Source organism: Cavia porcellus, unplaced genomic scaffold (assembly GCF_034190915.1).
Source record: "Cavia porcellus strain 051 isolate PalLab524CR breed Dunkin Hartley unplaced genomic scaffold, mCavPor4.1 scaffold_13, whole genome shotgun sequence".
NCBI classification, from domain to species: domain Eukaryota; kingdom Metazoa; phylum Chordata; class Mammalia; order Rodentia; family Caviidae; genus Cavia; species Cavia porcellus.
The window spans coordinates 31,891,965-31,912,936 of NW_026947496.1; the positions used below are offsets into that span (position 1 = coordinate 31,891,965).

Below are 20,972 nucleotides of genomic sequence, written 5' to 3' on the forward strand. Positions count from 1 at the left end.
TAAAGATAAGCCGGGACTGACCGTAGTTACAGTCTTGGCACCAAGCACATACACGGTCCCCATGATGGGTCTGCTGTCAAGGGTCCATTCAGTGTCTTAACCTGATGGGAAGTGTCCACATCTCTGCATGCCTACACTGCCGTGGAGGCATGTCACAGTGCACATGTGTCTGCTCTGCTTCCTAACCCTGCCCAACTATTTTGTTCTCTTCATTGCTTCTTTTTCCATGCTATTCATTGTATTTAAAATTGAACCTTTGGCCGAGTGTGATGGCACATACCCTTAGTTCCATCCCTCAGGAGGCTGAGGCAGGAAGGTTGTCATAAGTTCAAGGGCAGGATGGGTTACACAGCAAGTTTAAGTCCAGCCTGAACTATACATTGAGAACCTATTAAAAAAGAAAAAGATTATTCTTTCTTGGGCATCTTGTAGCTTAATTTCCATTTGAAGTAATTTTGCCATTTTCAATTTGTTTGCTGAACTGAGACTGAATATTATGTTCTGCTTTATAGTTCAGAATTTTCATCAACTATAACTGATCCTCATTTTGTATTTACAGATGTTTTCTTCCTTTTTTTTTGCTCATTTTGTGAAGATGATTTCCTTGTCTTGCACAAGCAGCCAGATGTTTACAAGTGTGGCAAGGTGGCTTCGTAGTACACTGGACCCAAGTCAGTGTGTTCTGCTGATGGACACAAGAGTGTTTCCAGAGGTGGCACTGTTTCTGCAAGTGAGCTATTTTGATAAATGGAGGGTGCAATCTCCTCTAATTCTGTACTTTTCCCTCTGTAAGACCCTTGCTTCCTTCTTTCACTTTGCCATCAAAGAGAGATAGCATATCCTCTCCAAGACCAGCACCTTCTCCAGGCGGCCATCTCTAACTTGGTGAACTTCGATCTGCCTCTGGGTGTCCTTGTGGCACCCAGCACTCTACACACTGGTGTCAGAGGCCCCAGGACTGGCATCATGCACAGAGGGGCGCGTCTTCTTCCCTGTGTATTGCCACTGCTAAGTCCCTCCTGCCACTCTTTGCCATATGCTCTCTCCCACCTTCACACTACTCTTCCTCCAGGTGTTGGGTATGGAACCTGGTGTGAACTGGGCGCACACTCTTGCTGCTGAGCCACACCTCAGCCTGGTGTCGGGACACACAGGCCCTGACCGGCTCGAGTTAGTGTCACTCCCTGCTGTGTCTAAGAGGCTGGCTTCCCTGTGGCTCTCAGTTCTGGCACAGGCACAGGCAATGGGTGACCTTGTTCTCCGTATGGTTTTGGAAGATGAGAACAGAGACTTAAATTGAGGTAGCAGCACAGACCCTCAGGACAGCCAGGAGCCCCGGAGCTTCTCTCCTACACAGGAACACACAGGCAGGGACACCAGGCAATAAGGGAAACTCACACGAAAAGACAAGTTAAAATGGTGAGGGCAACGCGTTCAGGACTCTCCTGTCTCTTAGGTGCTATTCCTATTCCCTAATAAATTTTCCTACTATTAAGACGAACAGTTTGCTTTTTTAAAAAGTAGAAAACAAAAGCTCTTGAGAATTAAACTCATTTTAGCAGACCTGAAGCTCTAACTGCTACGGGAAAATTAATGTCCCCAAAGCAAAGACCGAGATCCACAGTGACTGGTCAGTCGGGTCAGGTTTAAACTAGTAGACAGGCTGTCCACAGAGCTGAGTAACAGGAGCCCCACAAAGAGCAAAGAATGGAGGACGGAAGTGATAAGTAAACCAAGAGATGCCCCCAAACGGGGCGTGGCTTTGCTGCAGCTGAGAATACGCATACATTACAGCCCGCTGGGAAACTACAGCTCCGGCGATGGGGATATTCTGAAACCTTCCTCAGAGAAAAAAGCAGGTCACATGTAAAGAATCAGGGTGATTTCTTGGCATCCACACACAGGAACCACCAGTGAGGCAATGCTTTCAAAATCAGAGGACGGTGAGATGTAAACTCAAGTTCTATACTCAGCCAAGTTACCAACTAAATGTGATGGCAAAACAGATACTAGTGTGCCAACGTTTACCAGCCACTCACACTGGCAGGAAGTATTAAGAGGCATGTGCCACCCCATGAAGAAGTAAGCCAAGAGAGGACACATGGTCAAGAAAATGGAGACCCAACACTGGGAGGGAAGGGAACCCTACACCCTCCTGGCCTGGGTAGCAAGTTAGCAGATAAAGCCTAGTCCTGGAAATCCAGGACCCAAGGAACTGTTGAGGAGCTGAAACTTGTTTTCTTTTGAGAAGAATGTGGAAGTATTTGTCTTTTGGCACTTTTCTTTAAATCTGGAGGTTCCCATCCTGGCACCTGCCACCACCAAGCTGCAAGTTACTTTCTGACCCTAATTGTGAAAGGAGATGAAATCTGCTCTTCCTGTTCTGTATATTTGGAATAAAGATATGTATGGGTTTTCCATACATCACAGGAATGGCGCACCTTCACCCAAGTCCCAGTCTCTGTGAGTTGAGGCCTCCTCCAGTCTCTGACCCTATGACATCTTGCCCAAGTTGACAACCCCATGGGGGACACCCTGCAGCTGCATGGCTGTCTCTACCTGATGCGGAGGCTTCTACCCATGGGCTCTGCTAGGATGCCATCCCCAGCTCATGCATGCACCCTCTGACATCTCATGGCCTAGTGGGTATCAGGGCCATCACTATTTCAGGTGACACACTATTTCGGGTGATCACAAACTGAATGTGCATCAGATCACGCAAAACCCAAGGGCTGCACCCATAACCTAAGAGGTACAAAACACCTCTTCAAGGATGTCCCAAAACATCCTTGAAGCAACTGAGACTGGATAAGTACTTCTGCACGTTTATAAATTTAAAAAGTATGTAATTATTAGGTATGAGGTATAAATACAGACCAGTGCAGTGTAACCCAGAATATAACTCTCATTTTGGACCACATGCATTTTGAGAAGAGCACCTTGTCTCCATGATTAAATCCAAGATATAAAGACCTATCACTGGTAAGCAAACACCCGATAAAACCATGAGCTCTGCAGGACTACCGGCTCAGCTTCCCCTGCAGTCACGCTGCCAGAGAACGGGGGGCGCACCTGTCCAACACCTGCCTGTTTCACACACAGTCAGGGACCCCACATACCAGGCCATGTAGGGTTCATAGATATCTTTAGGGTTGCTTATTTTCAGAAAAGGCTCAGAAGGTCACACAATTAAAGGGGCTGAGCCACAACTCAACAGATTTGTCAGTTCTGTGCTCTCTTTATTTTATCACCTAATTTAGTCTTCATTTCTAGCTTATTTGTCCTCCTTCAGTCCATAGCAGTGTTTCAGTACAGTTCTCCAAATGCCTTAAATAGGCCAAAACATTCAAACACTACATTAAAAATATTTTAAAGATACAGAAACATGCATATTAATCTTACAATAGGAACTTTTACATGAAACTTTCCTGCACACGCCTGTTACCCCAAAAACAAGTGCCGTGCCCCTTCCGCAGCACATGTGGTACACACACAATAGCTCTGCGCATTAAATAACTTTACTATAAGGACAAGATGGCAAATGCTAAAAGTCCCCGTGGGAGTGTCCACAGGTGTACCCAGAGGACATTCCCCCGGGGACGCCTATGTCTAACTGTTCTCTCTCTCCCACCTGTTGTCATTTACAAAAAGCAATACCGCATGTCTGGATTAAGCCAGAGATGTGTGACACAAGCACAGCAACTGGTCAAAGGGCCTATGATGACAATCAGTGCATGACAGCAGGTTAAAAAACAAACAAAAAACGACAGCTGGAAATAACCATAACCATAATGTTTCAAGAACAATTATACATCTTTTTAATTAGATTAGCTTTACAAGCAACTTGAGCTCTTTCATAAGGAAACACTGCTTTTCAAATTACATGACTTTAGTCTGTCTTGAAATTCTTTGCCTGCTACTGATAAAGTCTGTGTTTTATAGCTGGTTAATGTGTTGAATAAAAACAGTATTATGAAGCTTCATCTTTAACCAGGATTAACACGTATAGGCCACAAATAGTTTTAAATTTTGTTTTAAATAGTCTTGCTTGGTGACAAGTTAACGGTCCCACTAACATGAAATGAATAGATTTTAAATGGATATTAAAGAAATGGCTGTCCTGATTTCTGGATCTTTTCACAATGACTTCCAAGAAGATACACAAACTCCAAAAAATACACAATGTAAGTAAGACCTGTCACAACCAGGGACAGTATGGAGAGATACTTTGTGCACCTGCAGAGGTAAACATCTGGGTGGCACAGGAGCTCCCAAAGTGAAGGGTTGTTGCTGTACATCCTGACAATCAAACAAACCTCCCACCAACACAAAACGATTCCTACAAACCCTAGAAACGATAGTGCTTTCGAGCTGTGGCCTGATGCAGCACACCGCGCTGCAGACCAGGTGGCAAAGCCTTGTGCTCCCAGGTCAGGCAGCAGAGGCACTTACTGGCGAGGTGTCGCTGAGCATCTGGAGAGAAAGAGAGGACACACAGCAGACCTGAACATGGGCAAGGAAGACAACTGAGCTTTCTGCAAGTCCCCTAAGTGAGATCCCAGTACTGAATATCCACCCCTAAGTTCATTATCAGGCTCAATTTTTTTTCATGTTTTACATGAACAATAGCAATCTTTTAATAAAAATTACTGAGCTTTCCATAGAAAAGGTCTCTAATTGAATAAAAACTATACAGATGCTGAAACTGTCCTAAGTTGAAGTATACAGAAATAACTATATACTCACATTTTGGCAAAGAAGATCAGGACAGAGACAGAAAACCCAAGGGGGCAGGTCTTACACCCATAATTCATACAAAATATGGGGACCACCCTCAGGCCTTGCTGCAAAGCCTACAGAAATGAAGCGTATGATGTCCATCCCGACTCAGGTTTGTGTTTTTTGCAGTACTGGGGACAGAACTCCGGGCCTTCACACTGAGCTACCTCCCAGCCCTTTATATTTTTTGAGACATGATCTTGCTGAATCACTAAGTTGTCCACACTGGGCTTGAACTTGCAATCTTCCCATAATGCTGAGATTGTAGGCATGTACCACTATTCCCAGCTCTGATTTGTTTTTTAAATATCAGAAGTCTGGGAGGCCTATGTGATTGTGTAATAGTCCCTCTTTTCTAAAAAGTAAAAAAGAAGATCCAAAGAACATAAAAATAAAATATCTGGTTTTACACTTTGTTTTTCTAAGCTAAACATACATCTTTCAGCACTGGTCAGAAGGCCGCGTCACGTGAGGAGACGCTGCGCAGCTGTCTGAGGAGCCAGGGATGCGAGTCTACACCTCTGTGTCTGTTTCACTGCTCTGCCCTCTCCCCTGGACACTCTGTAGCAGAAATAAGGTTCTGATCTGCAGATCAGATGGAGCCCAGGACCAAGGGAAAAAATGCAGCAATAAATTTGGAAGTATACAGTTCATTGAGGAGAAGCAAAAGGAAATGCCTTCAATTGGGACATTATGTCTACAACTAGGGGAGACAACTGAAAACGGAAGAAAGCCCTTAATTTTAGGAACTTGATGCCAAGGGCAACCTCAAACTCATTTACTACAGTCATTTTAGTTTTTTTGGTTTTTTAACTTAAAAGATTAAACCCTTCTGTGTATTTTTTCTTGTTTTACTATTAGGTTTCATTTTTAACAATGCCAAAAACATGACAGCAGCAATCTTTAAAGAGTTCAATTAGTGTAAGACAGGACAACAAAACAATCTGAGTTTTCAGTTGGTTCTTAAAGTGCTCCTTTAAGTCAGAAGAAAATCAGTCGTCAGTTACTGGCAACAATCATTGTAAGATGTCTTTTAGGGCAAAATTTAATAGTACGAAGAGGTTTACAAAAATAGATAGATGTTATTTTGAGGAATAATACTGTAATTTTTTTCTCAATTCAGTTTTTGATAAACTGTACCTAATCGTACAAAAATTATCCCAAATTCAAATTTGATATAAAAAAGACATGAAATGAACTCAGCTAGATGACAGATCTGGCAAAATATAAGAATGAAAAAATTCTATGTAGGGCACTTATTTCAGGTCCAGATAGAAAAGCCATTTTCCCTCGATACGTCTCCTCTTCCTGTCAGCCATCCCAGATCGCAGCCGGCCGGCCGAGCGGCGGTCTTCTGCGCGCTGAGCCGGGCAAGCTGGCTCTGTCCCTGGTGGAGTGCTGTCCGACCCGCGCCGCCTCGCCCCTTCCTTCATGTCCACATGCTAACAGGCAGCGCCCAGAGTCCATGAGGAGTGTTGCTGGGCCACGAGCCACACTAGGCATCCTTACTGACCGAGTCTGAAGGCTTGTTGAGCTCCACCCTCACACCTTTTTCACCTGCAAGGGAAAGCATGCATTCATTTGCTAAGCCCCACACAGCCACCGTGTCCCGTAGTGTTCCCAGCACTGGAGACAGCATCACAGCCTGTCCCATGGGCCCTGCCCACACCACCCTTGAACTAGGCCTGTGACAGGTGCTTTCCTCAGAACTAGGCTCTCTACAAAGAGATAATGATTTTGCCTCTTGGAAAAGCAATCTGGGCTTCTTTAAAGTAACAGTGTTCAGTGTCACTGGAAGCCCACACCTAATGGCTGACTATACACAGAAAATGTATGCATACTTTGTATTTCTATGAAAGGCTGACACTGGATTACCAATGGCTTAGGAAAATAGAGTCAATCAGTAACATGAACACTGAGCAGTCATCTAGAGATAAGGCAAGGGGAAAGGAAAGCCAGGTGACTGGTCCATCAGCTGAGGGACACACAGGGTCAGTCCAAGCGCATGAGCCTACGCATACCAGAGGACTCAAGGTGCCCGTGTGAGGCACTGCCTGGGGTGTTTCAAGTCACCTCTTGTGCATGAATTTTCTCCATATCAACGTGTCCCTGGAGGGTGTGTGGTTAGAAAGGAAAGGACAGTTACTTTCTTCTCAGGTTTACCTGGGAGTCGAGGAGCCAAGGTTGGTAGGGACAATCACAGAACAACTCAGCTTGTATTTGAGTAATGTATTCAGGCCTCTTTGCCTCCAACTTTTCTAACCTTTGGACAGTTTCCTCCGTGAAACATTAATAGTGAAGATGACTTAAGAAAAATTCTTTTCTAAACACAGTAATTAAGGAATCTGATGAAATATGGAATGACTTGATGCTTTGTTTTGTTTTGCTTTGTTTTAAGACGGGGCCTCATACTGTAGTTCAGTCTGGACTTGAACTCATTTTGTAGCCCAAGCTGGCCTCAAACGCAAGGCGATCCTCCTGCCTCAGCCTCCTCAGCCTTCCCAGTGCTGGGATTATAGGTGTGCACCACCATGCCCAGCTTGTGACCCTATGTTGACAAGTCTCTCTGTACTAGGTTTTCTGAAAGCACCTCAAGATGGCAGGGTATCTTTGTTCCAGTCTGCCCTGGCCCCAAACGGTGTTTACCTGTTAGATATTTTACTTTAGCTCGTGCTCGCTCATCTGCATCAAAATACCAAACAGTTATTGCGTACCTAAAAGAAAATTTAGAATAGCATAAGAACGATCATGCTGGGGAGAGAGTGGCTTGGTGTCATGATGGTATGTTAAACCTGTAAATGTCCCCAACATGGCTAGACTGGAAACATATCAGAGGGCAAATGAGCCCGGGAAGAACTCACTCACCCACAGCCTCAGAGTGACACACACAGCAGAGGCCTGGGAGAGGCCCACACTGACGCTAGCCAGGGGACCAGTCTTTATGCCTTTCTGAACACCTAGCCAGCCTAGGTCTTCCTCGTGCAGAAACGGGCAGTAGAGGAGAAAGGACCATATCAACAACGGCAAAGCAGCAGAGAAGCAACAGGTGACGAGCTGCAGGCAGGGGAGGCCAGCATCCTGTAGCTTCTGAGGATGCCCCAAGTCAGAGGGAAGGGTAACAGTGTAGAATAAGCCAGAGTCATCAAGGAAGAGTTGCACTATACTAAGTAGTTTTCAGAGTTTTTATTAAGATGGCGATACTAGCTTAGAGTTGGTCTAAGCTTCACTTCTCTGAATCATTTCACTTAGCTGGACCACCTTATTCCACAAACCTATGAGGTGACCTGCTTTATTAGGTGCCATAAAGCACAGTGAGCCCTGATGCAGCAGGAGGAAAAGTGTCCAGAACAAAAGGGGAAGTGAACTTCCTGGCCCAGTTCTGCAAGACTGCAGCAGTTCATTAAGTATCTTGTGGGCTCCAGTCAGTGTTTACAGGAAAAAGCAACGCAGGCCAAGTGAGGCGGCAAGTGGCCCCAGGTGAGCTGTGCTGAGGCGTCAAGGGCACAGCAGACCCAGCACACCTCGAGGGCGCTGAGGAGCACAGGGCCTGGCAGGCGCCCTGACAGCCACACTGTGCTTCTCAAGGTGCCCCCACCTTTCCTGCCACTGAGCCAATTCTTTTCTCACTAGCAGGAAAGGGTTAAGGTGCATTGCACTTTATTTCCTCGCCATGTCACAAACCCTCACTTTATAGGCGGAAGAGTCAGATACACAGATGGCTCCTCTGAACCCAAGGCAGTCAGGGCATGCGCCATAGCTCCTGGAAGGTCCAGCTTTCCAGCCCATCTCCTGCAGCCTGGCTTCCAGAGTCCTTTCTCACCAACACCCTCACCGTGACTCCGCTATCTACCGTTGTCCTCTCTTCACCACAACCCACTGGCCTGAGTTCATCACCCCAAGATGACCAGCACATCTTCATCTAGAAGGCTACAACCAAGCCAGGCTCAGGCCAGCATCCAAAGGAAAGCTGTGCAGTAGTTTCTGGGTCAGAAGTAGCAAGGGAACCCCTGAGGTGAGAGGGGACCCCAAATGGCCCAGGGCATGACTTGACCTGGTCACCTGATGTGCATTTGAGGGATCCTAAGTGCTCTAGCCACAGACAGCTCAGTGTGCTACCACTTTGTGCGTTAGGGTGGTGGCTCAGAAGGCAGGGAAAAGGTGGAGAGCGGACAGTGTCGCCTGGGAGCCTGGTCCCCACCTGCTGCCTCAGATGCCAGTGGGAACTCCTGCAGCTCTGCTCAGCCTGTGCCCCCATGGCCCCTCCACCAGGTACAGCAGCCAGTGCTGCAGCACACACTTAGCACCCCAAGCTTTCTTCTAAACACAGATTGGTGCCTAGAAAACGGGGCTGTTTCTGACAAGTACTTATGTTCCTAACAACGTCTGCAATACCTTCTGCCTAAACATTTTAATCTCAAGTCATCATAAATGGTAAAAGCAAAATTCAAAAGCAAGTAGTATCATAACTGTTTGCACTATTACATCTTGAACCGAAGTTTAATGAAACTGAGGCTGAGCCCAGGAACAAGGTGATTTTCCCAACACCCCTCATCCTTGGCAGCCTATCCTCCTCTTCCTTCCTCTATTTCTCCTCACTGCTGCCCCTGGTTATCCTTTATTTTCTACTCTGCATCCATTTTTCCACAGTACCAATCCTTACTACCTTTTAAGGATCCTTCTTTACCTTTTTTTTGGTACCAGGGATCGAACTGACAACCTCATATTTGCCAGGCAGGTACTGTGCTCGTGAGCTATATTCCTGGTCCTCTTTCTTTACCTTTCTACTTCCAAGGAAAATCCATGGACTGGGAAAGAGCTAACAGATACACGGCACAAGGGGCAGGGGCTGGGAGGAAGCACTGGTGGCGAGAGGGACTGACAACTCGCCCAAATGCAGACAACTGTGAAGCTGTCAGTCCATCCGCAATCTCTGCCACCCTAGCACATCAGGCAGGTGTGTGCTTTGGATCCTAGACTATCCTCTGATTTCATGCCTCCAGAGGCTGGGTTCTGGAAAGGAGACTGGATCATGGGGTTGCCATGCGTATCAGTGGATCAATCCATCGATTCACAGCTGAATGTACTGTTAGGATGGGGCCCTGGTTGGAGGTGGTCACTGTGGCTGTGACCTGGAAGGGTGCGTTCTTGTCCCCAGTTCTCCCTTCTCTCTGCTTCTTGGCCACCATGAAGTGGGTGGTTTTTCTCTGCCAGGCCCTTGCACCATGCTGCTTCTGCCTTGCAGCCAGCTAACCAACCACAATGGACTAAACACTGAAACTGTGAGCCAAATAAACGTCTCCTCCCGAAGTCGGCAGCATTTGCTACTTTGTCCCAGTAGCAGGAAAGTGCCTCCTACACCACCTACAATCTACATTCCCATCCCACCATCCACTTAACCAAATTTACATAAACGAATACTACCTTGTGGCATATGCTGGTTGTACTTCATGAGGGTTGCGACGGTCAGACCAGAAAAACAGCAGTCTATCAAATTTGGGTTCAATGTCAGCAAACTGGGCTTTGCCTTCTGGAAATATTCGAAGTATACCTCCACTTACCTAGGAAAAGAGCCAAATATGTACGCACAAGCAAGCAAAACTGCTACAAGGTTCAAGTTAAAGAGGAAAACACTATTTCAATGAATGAAAATTCTTAATTGGAGTATTAATATCTCAACACAGTATTATGATGAGTTGATATTTTTCTTTTTTTGCAATATGGGAATGGAACTCAGAGCCTTTGCACTGAGCTACATCCTCCTCCTTTTTAATTCTGAGATAGGGTCTCACTAAATCAAATTGCTCAGCCTGGGTTTGAACTTGCGAACCACCTGCCCCAGCCTCTCTGTGAGTTGTTATTTTAAGTATTCTGGGCTGAACATGGCGGTACATGCCTGTAATCCCAGCACACAGGAGACTGAGGCAGGAGTATCATCTTGAGTTTGAAGCCATCCTGGACCATACAGTGAATTCAAGGCATGGACTACATAGTGAGATCCCTGTAGTCCATGGCATGGACTACATAGTGAGATCCCTGCTTCAAAAAAACAAAAAACAAAACTTAAAAAAAAAAAATAACCCAATTACATGCTCCGATGCAACGAAAAAATCATTTATTTTGCTTCAGAGATTTCTGTAAATACATAATGAATAAATATTGTCTGAATTCAAAAAGTTCAAAAATGATGCTTGAGAGTTCTGAAAACACATTTTACTTCTGCCTGCTGATGATATATAAAATCTGTGCTCTCCTCTTGTACACCATGAGGAGACTGACAAAGTAAACACTCTGGCTCCCTGAATCTATTAAACTTCTCAAGTTGACACAATGTATCAACCATAACAAGACAGTTGACTCTTGGGTAGATCCTCAAGCTTTATGCCAACAAGCAGGATTTTTCGGATTCTAGAGCTTTCAGAATGTAGAGAAATCTGGTAATTCACCTTGAACCCAATGCACATAACAGATTAGTATGATTTTAGTTAAAAATTAAAAACTGATTGTAATAATGTGCTTAGGCAGTATTATGCACAAGCTTGTGAAACCACTAATCACCACAATCAAGATGAAAAGCACATTGTCACCTTCCAGAGATCCCTACATCCTCGAGCCCCTCTCCTTTTCTTGATGGTTAGAATGCTGAACACAAGATCTACCCCCTTAAATTTTCAAGTGCACAACACCATCCTGTTACCCGCTGGTATCTCACACTGCTGTACATGATACATTAGTTATTTGTTTCAGTATGTTGGTACTGTATTTGTTTTCAAGTATATTACTATGTATGCATTTATTTATTTATGAGACTGGGTCTTGCTGTGAGTTCAGGCTGGCAACTCTTGTATAGCTCAGGTTGGCCTCAAACTACCTGTGATCCTCCCATCTCCTTCCGTCTCCCAAGTGCTGAGATGGCGGGTGTGAACCACCATGCCTGGCTCAGTGTTTATTTATTTTATAAAGACCTACCCCAATACCCCTAAAAACATCTGAGAGAATTTAAATTTTTCCAAGTGTTAAAGATAGTCTCGTCTTACATTGGAAGTATGAATCTTAGTATTTGTGAGAATACAAAACCCATGAGAAAAAGACATAAATGCTCGATTGAGCTGCCTACCTTGGCATCCCAGTCTTTATTTAGATAATATATACATGTCACACATCTTCCATCTCCATTTGGATTATCCACGTGACGAACATAACCTGTTCCATTGCCTGGGTAACAAGCAACCATGGCCTGCAACAACAACAAGGATTTTTAAAGTCTGTGTGTGGAGGAAGGGAGAACAGCAGTGTATAAAAACAGCTGTGGACTTTGGCTACTCTGACGTACTCGCTCACATTCTTCTCTCTAACAGAATCACATGGCAGGCGGGAAGCTGGAAAGCTATTCTGTGCTGACATGTGTAAGGAAGCAGGACAGTGAGAGACAGCGCAGGGCCTGGGACTTCAGCTGAGCAGTGACTAAGGAAGCAGCACAGCTGTGGGCCCTGGGTGGCCACAAGTCAGCACCTTGCTTTGAAACAGCAAAGATTTGGATCAGCTGGATCACTGGATCTTCACATTCTCTGAAGGTCAAGGTCAGGAGAATTTCTATCCTGCTCCACAGAGAATCTCTCTCCCTATTCAGGACATCAATGGCCCATGCTGGAGAATGGAGCAGCCCCAGACACCACCTGATGCCTTCTAAAAGCCATCGTCGAGGATGAACATCTTTCATCAGCTATCTGCAGTACAGGGGATGGAACCCAGGGCTATCATGCTATCCAAGTGCTCTACCACTGAGCTCTACCCCCAGTGAGGATCAGCATAGTTTAGATGGATAACTCCAAATCAACTCTTTGACTGTTTGTGATTTTTAAAAAGACTAAAAAATGAGTATGTGACAATCCCCCCTCCCCACTTTTGGACACAGGGTCTTATTCTGTAGTGCAGGCTGGCTTCAAACTCTCAGCAATCCTTTCTCAGCCTCCTGAGTGCGAGGATTACAGGTGTGTGAACCCCTCTTTAAATTAGGGGAGAAAAACATGCTTTTGGTCAACCTGTAAGACAGGGTTCAAAAGACTGCTAGATATTAAGCATGGAGAGGATGAGGGAACCCCAATTCAAAGCACAAAGTCATTTACAGCATATAGGCTTGTGTGCTTTGTGATCAACTGAAATGGCAGGGCTGATTTAAAACATTCCCAAGCCCATAATCTCAGCACTTGAGAGGCAGGGGATCACTACTGAGGCCAGTCCAGGCTACATAGAGAGTTCAAGGCCAGCCTGAGACACATAACAAGACCCTGTTTCCAAAACAGAAACAAAAATGAAACCTCCCAGGGAAGAAAACAACAACAAAGATGTTCAACACTGCCAATTACTCTTGAAATCCTTTGCTTCTCCATGTATTAAAGTCAACGAATCCACATAAATCTATCAAACATTAAATTACTTTTCCATAATATATTAAGATAAGTGACTAATGCTAACTTTTAAAATTCACGTTCAATTGATCAGAAAAACAGTGACTCTGTGGTTCCATATCAGGCACGAGGAAGCATTTTAAACTTTCATTCTTTTTTCCTTTGTGGTACTGGGGATTGAACTCAGGACCTGCATCCTAAGCCACAACTTCAACCTTTTTCCTTGATACAGAGCCTAAGTTGCTTGGGCTAGGCTTAAACTTTCAGTCCTCTTACCTAAGTCTCCCACAGTGCTAAGATTCTAGGTGTGTACTCCACACCCGGTTTATAGCTGTATCCCTAAAAAGAAAAGAATCTGGTTGCCTTAGGCACCCTGACTTGCTTTTTAGAAAAACAGACTTCTTGGTGACCTTCCAGGATGTATTTTTTTCTAACTCAAGGTAGCCTAACAGGCTGCTGCTTCTTCTAACACTGGGGTACGGCAAGGCCAGGAGATGGCAGACATGGAGTAGTATAACATATTTCATGAATGATATCCCAAGTGATTCCATCATCAGCTGCCAAAGAAAGGTGCACAGAGTAGGGCTTGGATAAAAACCACAAGGGGCAACCAATTTGTCAGAGTTAACTCAGGTGCCTGACCCAGGGAAAGCATGGCAAGTTAAGGAGGAGAGGAAAACTCCCAGACTTCGAATTTCTCCCTACATCGTCTCACCTCACAAGGTACAGTGGCTCTTCTGATGACCTGATACTGGCACAGCTGGTGCTGAGAAGAAAGGGAAACCCTTCTCCAGTTCTCCCTATCCATTCCATCTACCCACTTAGCAAATCCGTCTTGAGACCTACTATGTCCAGGTTGGGATGTGGGTGAGAATGGTGAAAACAGACAAAGTTGCTTGCTTTCACTTATTACAAAATGTAGTTCAATAAACACATGTACTACAATGTTCAGTAGCAGGAAGTCACCTTTTCATGAGCCACGAAAGAAAACTGAATAAGGTTACAGACAATGGCAGCATGATACTCTAAGACACCATGAGGGCAGAAGTCAGTTCCAAGGTGCTGCCATTTGAGCAAACAGGCCACACCCAAGGGGGGGTGGCCAGAGGTGCCGCTTAGGGGGTGGTACCTGCTGCAGCTGGCCAGCGTGGAAGACAAGGATTGGCAAGGGAGCCAAGTAAGTAGGGTCGTCCATCCAGAGAGAAGAGAGCTACACTGGGTGGCTGGAGGTGCGAAGCTAAGGTAGGAAATACATCTGATTGATGCTTTAGGAAGAACAGTTCCTATTCTCTATGAACGAAAGCTAACAACAGCAATAATCTGAGTATCACTCACCACTGACATTTATTGGGTGTTTACTATTTGCTAAGCACTTTTCTCATGATTCCCATGTAATAACTCACCTGACACCTGGTGAGGTAAACACCTTTATTCTCATCTTCGCTTAATTGTTCAAGAAACGAAGGCCAGAAAGGCTAAAGAGTGTCTCAAAGACTGGGCAGGTGGATGCTGGGAATCTGGTTGACAGTCCATGCCCCAGCTAGACCTCTGGGAGGAAGGACTATGGCAGAAGACCACCGCAGCTCATCGGCAGGTGGGAGGCAGAGAGAAAGAAGCATGAAGCCTTCTATATAATAAGTGATGTGTTTGCCATTAACCAAGCCAGCCCTGGAGGAAACGAAAAGGAGAGATGCTGACTGCGTGGAACAAAAAGGAGCAGTGCTGATGCACGTGTCAGGTAGGAAGGGCATCCCAGCACGGCCAAGAGGAGCCCAGGTACCCAGAACAGAACGGAAGGAAGCATGGATGCTGGTACAGTAGAACTCCAAGTGAGATTTTTTTTTTAAAGGATGCAGTGAAAGTTTCACATTTTCAAAGTTTCAAAGAAAGGTTTAATTTAATAAAATTCATTAAATTGCATTATGGTTTTTTTTCAGTACAGGGAACTGAACTCAATATCTTACACTTGTCAGGCAGGCGCTATGCCACTGAGCTATATAACAAGCCTCTTTTTCTTTTTCTTTTTTCAGACAGTATCTCACTGGTAGGTGGCCTTGAGCCCTGGATGATCTTCTTGTCTCAGCTTCCCCTGACTGATGGGATTACACCCATGCTGACACAGCTCAGTTCCCTGCATCTATACAGGTTTGTAAGGACAGTGTTACGGTGTAGGTTTGGAATGGCCCTCAGAAGCCTCATGTGTTCACCTTGGAAGGTGACTGGAGCATGGGATGCTATAGCCGTTAGTGCACTGCTGAGTTCATAGCTGAAAGTGCTGCTAAGAGGCGGAGTCTGGCTGGAGGAAGTAGGGCCACACTCTGCCTCCTCCTAGCTTTCTGCTTCCAGATGCCATGAGGTACTGTGTCCCAGCACCATGCAACTAACATGGTGGCCAGCACCAGGCTGGCCTTGCCTAGGGCTCTCTCTCTTCTGCATGGGGACTCAGGACACTTGAGATTAGTGAGGAGGAAAGGAGACGTGTGTGTCACACAGCCTGCATTTACCCTTCCACTCAATGAACTCACCAATGCCAGCGCCAGAAAAGGGGGCAATCCTCAATTTCAGTTGTAAAAGGATAAAAATGAATAGCAATAAACCCTAGCAAACTGGAAATCCTGAAAAGAAGACAACACAATTTCCACATGTAACTCAGAGGCCATGCTTCTAATCTGCCATCTCAAAGAGACCCCAACTTTAAATACTTCGACTTCCCATGGGGAAAACCTATTCAACATAAGCAAAACAACTGAATACTACCTTTCTTCCTTTCTCATGTGAAAATATACATGCTCAAGGATGTTCTTAAGATAGGAAACACCATAAATGTGTTTTTCCCTATGAGAATAAAAGGAAGGAAGAGGCTTGCGATACCTCTTTGGAGTCTGAAGGTGTTTATTTCAAGCATTAGAAGGCTTTATAAGAAGGTGAACCAGTGAACTGTTGTTTTTAAAATTTTCCTTTTTGAAGTGAATTATTTAAAAACAGATATTCACAGCTAAGAGAACTAAAATCTGATGATAGCTTACCTGTAGCTCCAATGTTAGCAGGTGCCTGGAAAAGAGCCCAACACCGTAACCATGCGTAGTCTCAAGCAGGACACAAACAGCACAGCTAAGGAAAGCATATGGCTGAGGGTGATAGGCACCACAAGAGGGCATTCAAGGGCCCAGATACAAAGAGATGACTAACTCGCAGGAGACTTGAGATAGAAACAGTAACAAGTGAGCAGGACCTTGAAGGAGAAAAACAGAAGTCTGCTAGCAGAGGGGAAAATTCCAAGACCTAGAGGGACTACGGTATTCGGTATTCGCATAAAAGGAGACTAGAGGAAAAGATCCAAATAGGAAGCACCATGGCAGATGTGTAGTAGGGACGAGGCAGAGCAGGCAGGCAGCTGGGGAAGTGATCACACAGTTGCTGAACACTGTCAACCTACAGGCCAGAACTGGCAAGATGTGCACAGAATGAATCACCTGGGCTGCTTCCCACAAACAGTGACCCCTAGCCCCTCCACTAGAAACGACGAATTTGTGTGTAGATGAGGCCTGGGATCCTACACTTTTAAAGGAGCGCACCATGCTGACTGATGAGGGCCAATAATAAAGGGCTGGGCATCGTGATAAAATAGTGTCTTGGTTGATAAACATCACTCAGGCTACTTACTGAGGATGGAGGACGACTTGGAAGAGATTACAGACACAGTAGCAAGAGATGAGAGTCAGAGTAAAAGGCAATATGAATGGAAAACACAGGGTCCTCTAGCGTGACAGAAGAACATAAAGCAAATAGGGCCTGGTGTATAAGTAAGGAGGAAACATTCACTCTGAAAACATAAACCTTAAAAACATCCACAGCACAGTCACTCGTGCAACACTGACTGAACACCTACCACATGTCAGGCACCAACAGGACATAGGATGAACAGGAAGGAGTTAACTCCCTTCAGGGACACATACCCCAGCAGGAGGAGGGGCAAAGCAGCAAAGGCCATGCACAGCGTAACACATCGTGTGCTAGGGAGAACAGGAAGAGGAATGCGGTGCTGGGGATTAGAGATTTCAGGTGGATCTGCGGAAGGACGGCAAGACATGTGAGCAAATCTGACAGCTGGAGAAAGGGGTGCTCCAGACGAAAGCAATGGCAGCAGGGGGGCAGGGGGCAGTGTGGAATAGAGAAGGGCACCAGGCTGACCACAGGGTAGGAGGCAGCCAGGTAGGTGAGGGTAGGGCAGAGATCATGGAGGACACTGGGGGCCAGAGGAAAGCTGTGGAGGTTCTCAGCATGAACATGCAGAGAGCTTGGGGAAGGGGGAGTCATAGTACAGACCCTTTCCTATTCGCACAGCTGTACTGGTGCCCAGTAACCTCAATTTTCTCAATGATTTAAAATCATGCAAATGAAGGAATTAACCAATTTAACTTTTCTGAGTAGTGCCATGTACACACCTCTCACAAAGCCAGCCAGTATCGCAAAAAAAAGGAGACTCTGACCTGAGCTAGAATCAGCACCATGAACACCAATGCAACTAAAGTAAATCCTACTTTTAAAGAGGCAAGAACTAACCATACAAAGGTCATAAACAACAATCACCATTTACTGAGATACTTCTATGTGTGGGTCACTGTGTTAGGGATGTTACATCCATTCTCTCATTTAAATCTTTACAATCCCCGACAGGCAGCATTATTCTCATTTTACAGAGCCAACTACAGAACAGCAGTTAAGGCAATATGACAGAACAGATATCTTTAAGGGGGAAAAAACAAGACCCAGGGATTTCGGTGGGCCATGAACTAGAACAGGTGCTATGCTAAAAGCTACTGCAACAGGAAGAGACTCCACAGTTACTCTACCAGGTTCTGTAAACTCAGGCCACATCTGGAGCCTGCATCCATTTCTGGGGATACAAGGGAAGAATAATGCTGACAAACTGGAGTCAAATGTTTAAAAAACAAGAGTCGCCCCAGTGGTGGGAGCAAGGAGCAGTCAGGGCCAGGAGCAGCAGGCTGGGCAGGGGAAGACACAGTCCTGGGACTGTGCTTCCTGGCTCACGGGACCACGTCAGCTACATGGAACACCAGGTCGCATGTATGTTTTCCAATTTGCAAAACTGCTGTCCTGTCACTGAAAGGACTGCAAAGGAAAAGGAGGAACACAGGGAGTAATTGCAGGGACTCAGGAGCCAGGTTCTCCGCATGTGATCTCTGACTGTGCCATTTCCAGGCCACAGCACTTTCGAAAGTGACTTAACTCTCTGTGCCCAACCCCAGACCAGTGAAAACAGAGATGGTCTGCCACCTACAAAGCTGACATATTAGCATGGGTGAGTGCTGAGCACAGTGCCCAGTGACACTAACACCAGCTGGATCCAACCACAAAGGACCACAGAGGAGTCCCTTGAACTGTTTCCTCATTTGAAAAACTAGGAAATCACCACTCACTCTACAGGGAGTGACCAACAAGAAGCACAGGAAGGTGAGCCAGAAGTGGTGGAGCACACCTGTAATCCCAGCACTTGGAAGGCTAAAGCAGGAGGATCGCTCCAAGTTCAAGGCCAGCCTGGGCTACATAGCAAGACCGTCTCAAAAAGTAAAAATAAATAAATAAAAATAAAAAGGTACAGGAAAGTACCTTTTTGCAGCAACAAATCTAATTTCCTTCTTCCTTCTCAAACATCACCACAGTGTCTTGAGAGTGTCGGCACCTTGGCAACTGTAATCTCTATGATCTCACTGAATCTTCACAGCCTACAACCACCACCCTCCCCCTACACTGAAGGACAAGGGGCTTGGAAGCCAGCTTGAGAGTCCAGGACTACCGGGATCTCTGGTCCTGTCCTAGGTCTCCTCTCTACATGGCCTTTCGTATTTATACATCTCTGCACTAAGCACATGCTCAGCAAAATGCCTCATGTAAGCTGGATATGGTGGTAAACCCCTGTAATAGCAGCACTCTGAGAGGCTGCAGTAGGCAGATTACTAAATCAAGTTCAGCCTGGGCAGACTTAGCAACTTAGTGAAGCTCTGTCTTAAAAATATTGTAAAAAGTAGAGGGACTATAGGGAATATAGGTCAGTGAGAATGCCCTGGGTTCAATCCCCTGAACCGCCCCCTGCCTCAAAAAAAGGGAAAAAGAAGGAAAAGAAAAAGAGAGGAAGAGCACTTGGCCAAGCCCATCAGAGCAATGGGCTCAACTCAGGATTTCTGTGGAAGCCCTGGGAAGAGACACTCGCTTTCTTGTATGTTTGCAGAATGCAACCCTGAAACCATCGTGGCCAAAGTGCTGCTGTATGAGCAGGGCACACCAGACTGTAGCCAGCAATGAAAGGAAAAGCTTTTGGTTCTAATTTCGTCTGAGTCTATTGGTGGATCTAAACCTCTAATAGCTGGAATTAGGAATGCACTTTACTGGTGAATGCTATGGTTTGCACAGACCCATTTGCAGGACCTTCTGTTTTATTTCAGCCATTTCCAAGTGAGAAGATCTGGTATCTGATGGCTCAGAAGAGCTGCCCAACCATAACATAACCACAACCATAGTCCTAAATCTGAGCCTCAGAATATAGCAGAGCTCCTCTTAAAGAACATCTGGTGGAAGCCAATTTCCGGGTAATATATAATACACATGCCCTGCAGTGTCTCACTCTAGAATCCTAAGAGTCATCTCAGACTGAAACTTCACTGCTGTTATCTAAGTAATTCTATGTACAGCTGCTGTTCACCACCTTACAGCTGGACAGGAAAGAAATTTTCCTGCCCCTGGCACATAAAAGCAAGGGCAGCCTTTCATGAGCCCCAGGGGGGCGCCCATCCTCCTCATCTTGCCCACCTGTGGCTGTTTCCACATCCAGGACACATAATTGCTAACTTTTTTACTCCTTAACCTCATCCTGCAAACTCACAATTTCAGATGAATCCATTGCAACTCCCCTCCCCACACTACTCAGCAACACTGGAAAAAGTGACCAGCCTGAACATTGTCCCTGACCTCAGTGTAATCTTCAGAACTTCTTGGCAATTTCCATGTTCCTCGTCAGATTTGTTGATATTCTTCAAAATGGCTATTTCAAAACTTCTATGACTCACCTCTCCCAGCCAAGATTTTAGCTCCAACTTACCTGTTTCCCCTCCAGAACTGCTAGTTTAACACAGGACCTTCCACTGAGCTACATTCCCAGCTTTTTTTTTTCCATTGGCTGACTCAACTTTCTAATTCACTAGCTTGAGATGTCTTCAATCCACCTTAGATACTAAAAACAACCAGATGAAATTTCCTCATCTTCTTACCCCTAGATTTTTTGCTGTGGCTAACTAAACCCACGACCTTCATCACCCAACTCCCTCAGTCAAATGGCTGGAGTAAGAGAGACCCAGTAGAGGGCTGCACCAGATAAAAAGAGCTGCTTGCTCTTCTAGGGAAGGCTAATCTTGTCTCTCACAAGGCCACTGGAATAGTATATACATATGAATCATCCAGAGACACTATTAAAAAGGCATATTCAGATTCAGAAAGTCTGTAGCTGGCTCAAGGTTTGCTTTTTTCCCAATAAAACAATACCACTAGTCTGAGGGCAGTATTTAGAACAGCAGGTTCTTTATCACATCTAGTGTCATCTCTTCCCAAATCATACTCTTTAAGTCCATACGGTTACTTCCTCTATCTTCCACATTAATGGCTCCATGGATGGCCTCTTTCCATAATAGATACTGGGCTATCTATTTTCAAATCAACTCTCATGTTTTTTGCTTTCAGCTACCCCTCAGTCTTTCCTGCTCTGCTTACCTCCAC

At 45.4% G+C, this 20,972-nt stretch overlaps 1 protein-coding gene across 2 annotated transcripts in view; it reads right to left on the reverse strand.

Moving 5' to 3' along the window:
- Positions 1-3,794: 3,794 nt before the first annotated feature.
- Positions 3,795-20,972, reverse strand: part of Egln1 (egl-9 family hypoxia inducible factor 1) — a 41,760-nt gene continuing 24,582 nt past the window's right edge. Inside the window, exons 2-5 of one of the 2 annotated variants that reach the window (XM_013156271.3) lie at positions 11,894-12,013; positions 10,201-10,337; positions 7,426-7,493; positions 3,795-6,336 (exon numbers count right to left, since the gene is read on the reverse strand). In XM_013156271.3, coding sequence (XP_013011725.3) covers positions 6,275-6,336; positions 7,426-7,493; positions 10,201-10,337; positions 11,894-12,013 — 387 coding nt within the window. In that variant the 3' untranslated portion in view covers positions 3,795-6,274. The remainder of the gene's footprint in view (positions 6,337-7,425; positions 7,494-10,200; positions 10,338-11,893; positions 12,014-20,972) is intronic. The other variant, XM_063260043.1, reaches the window with a different exon arrangement.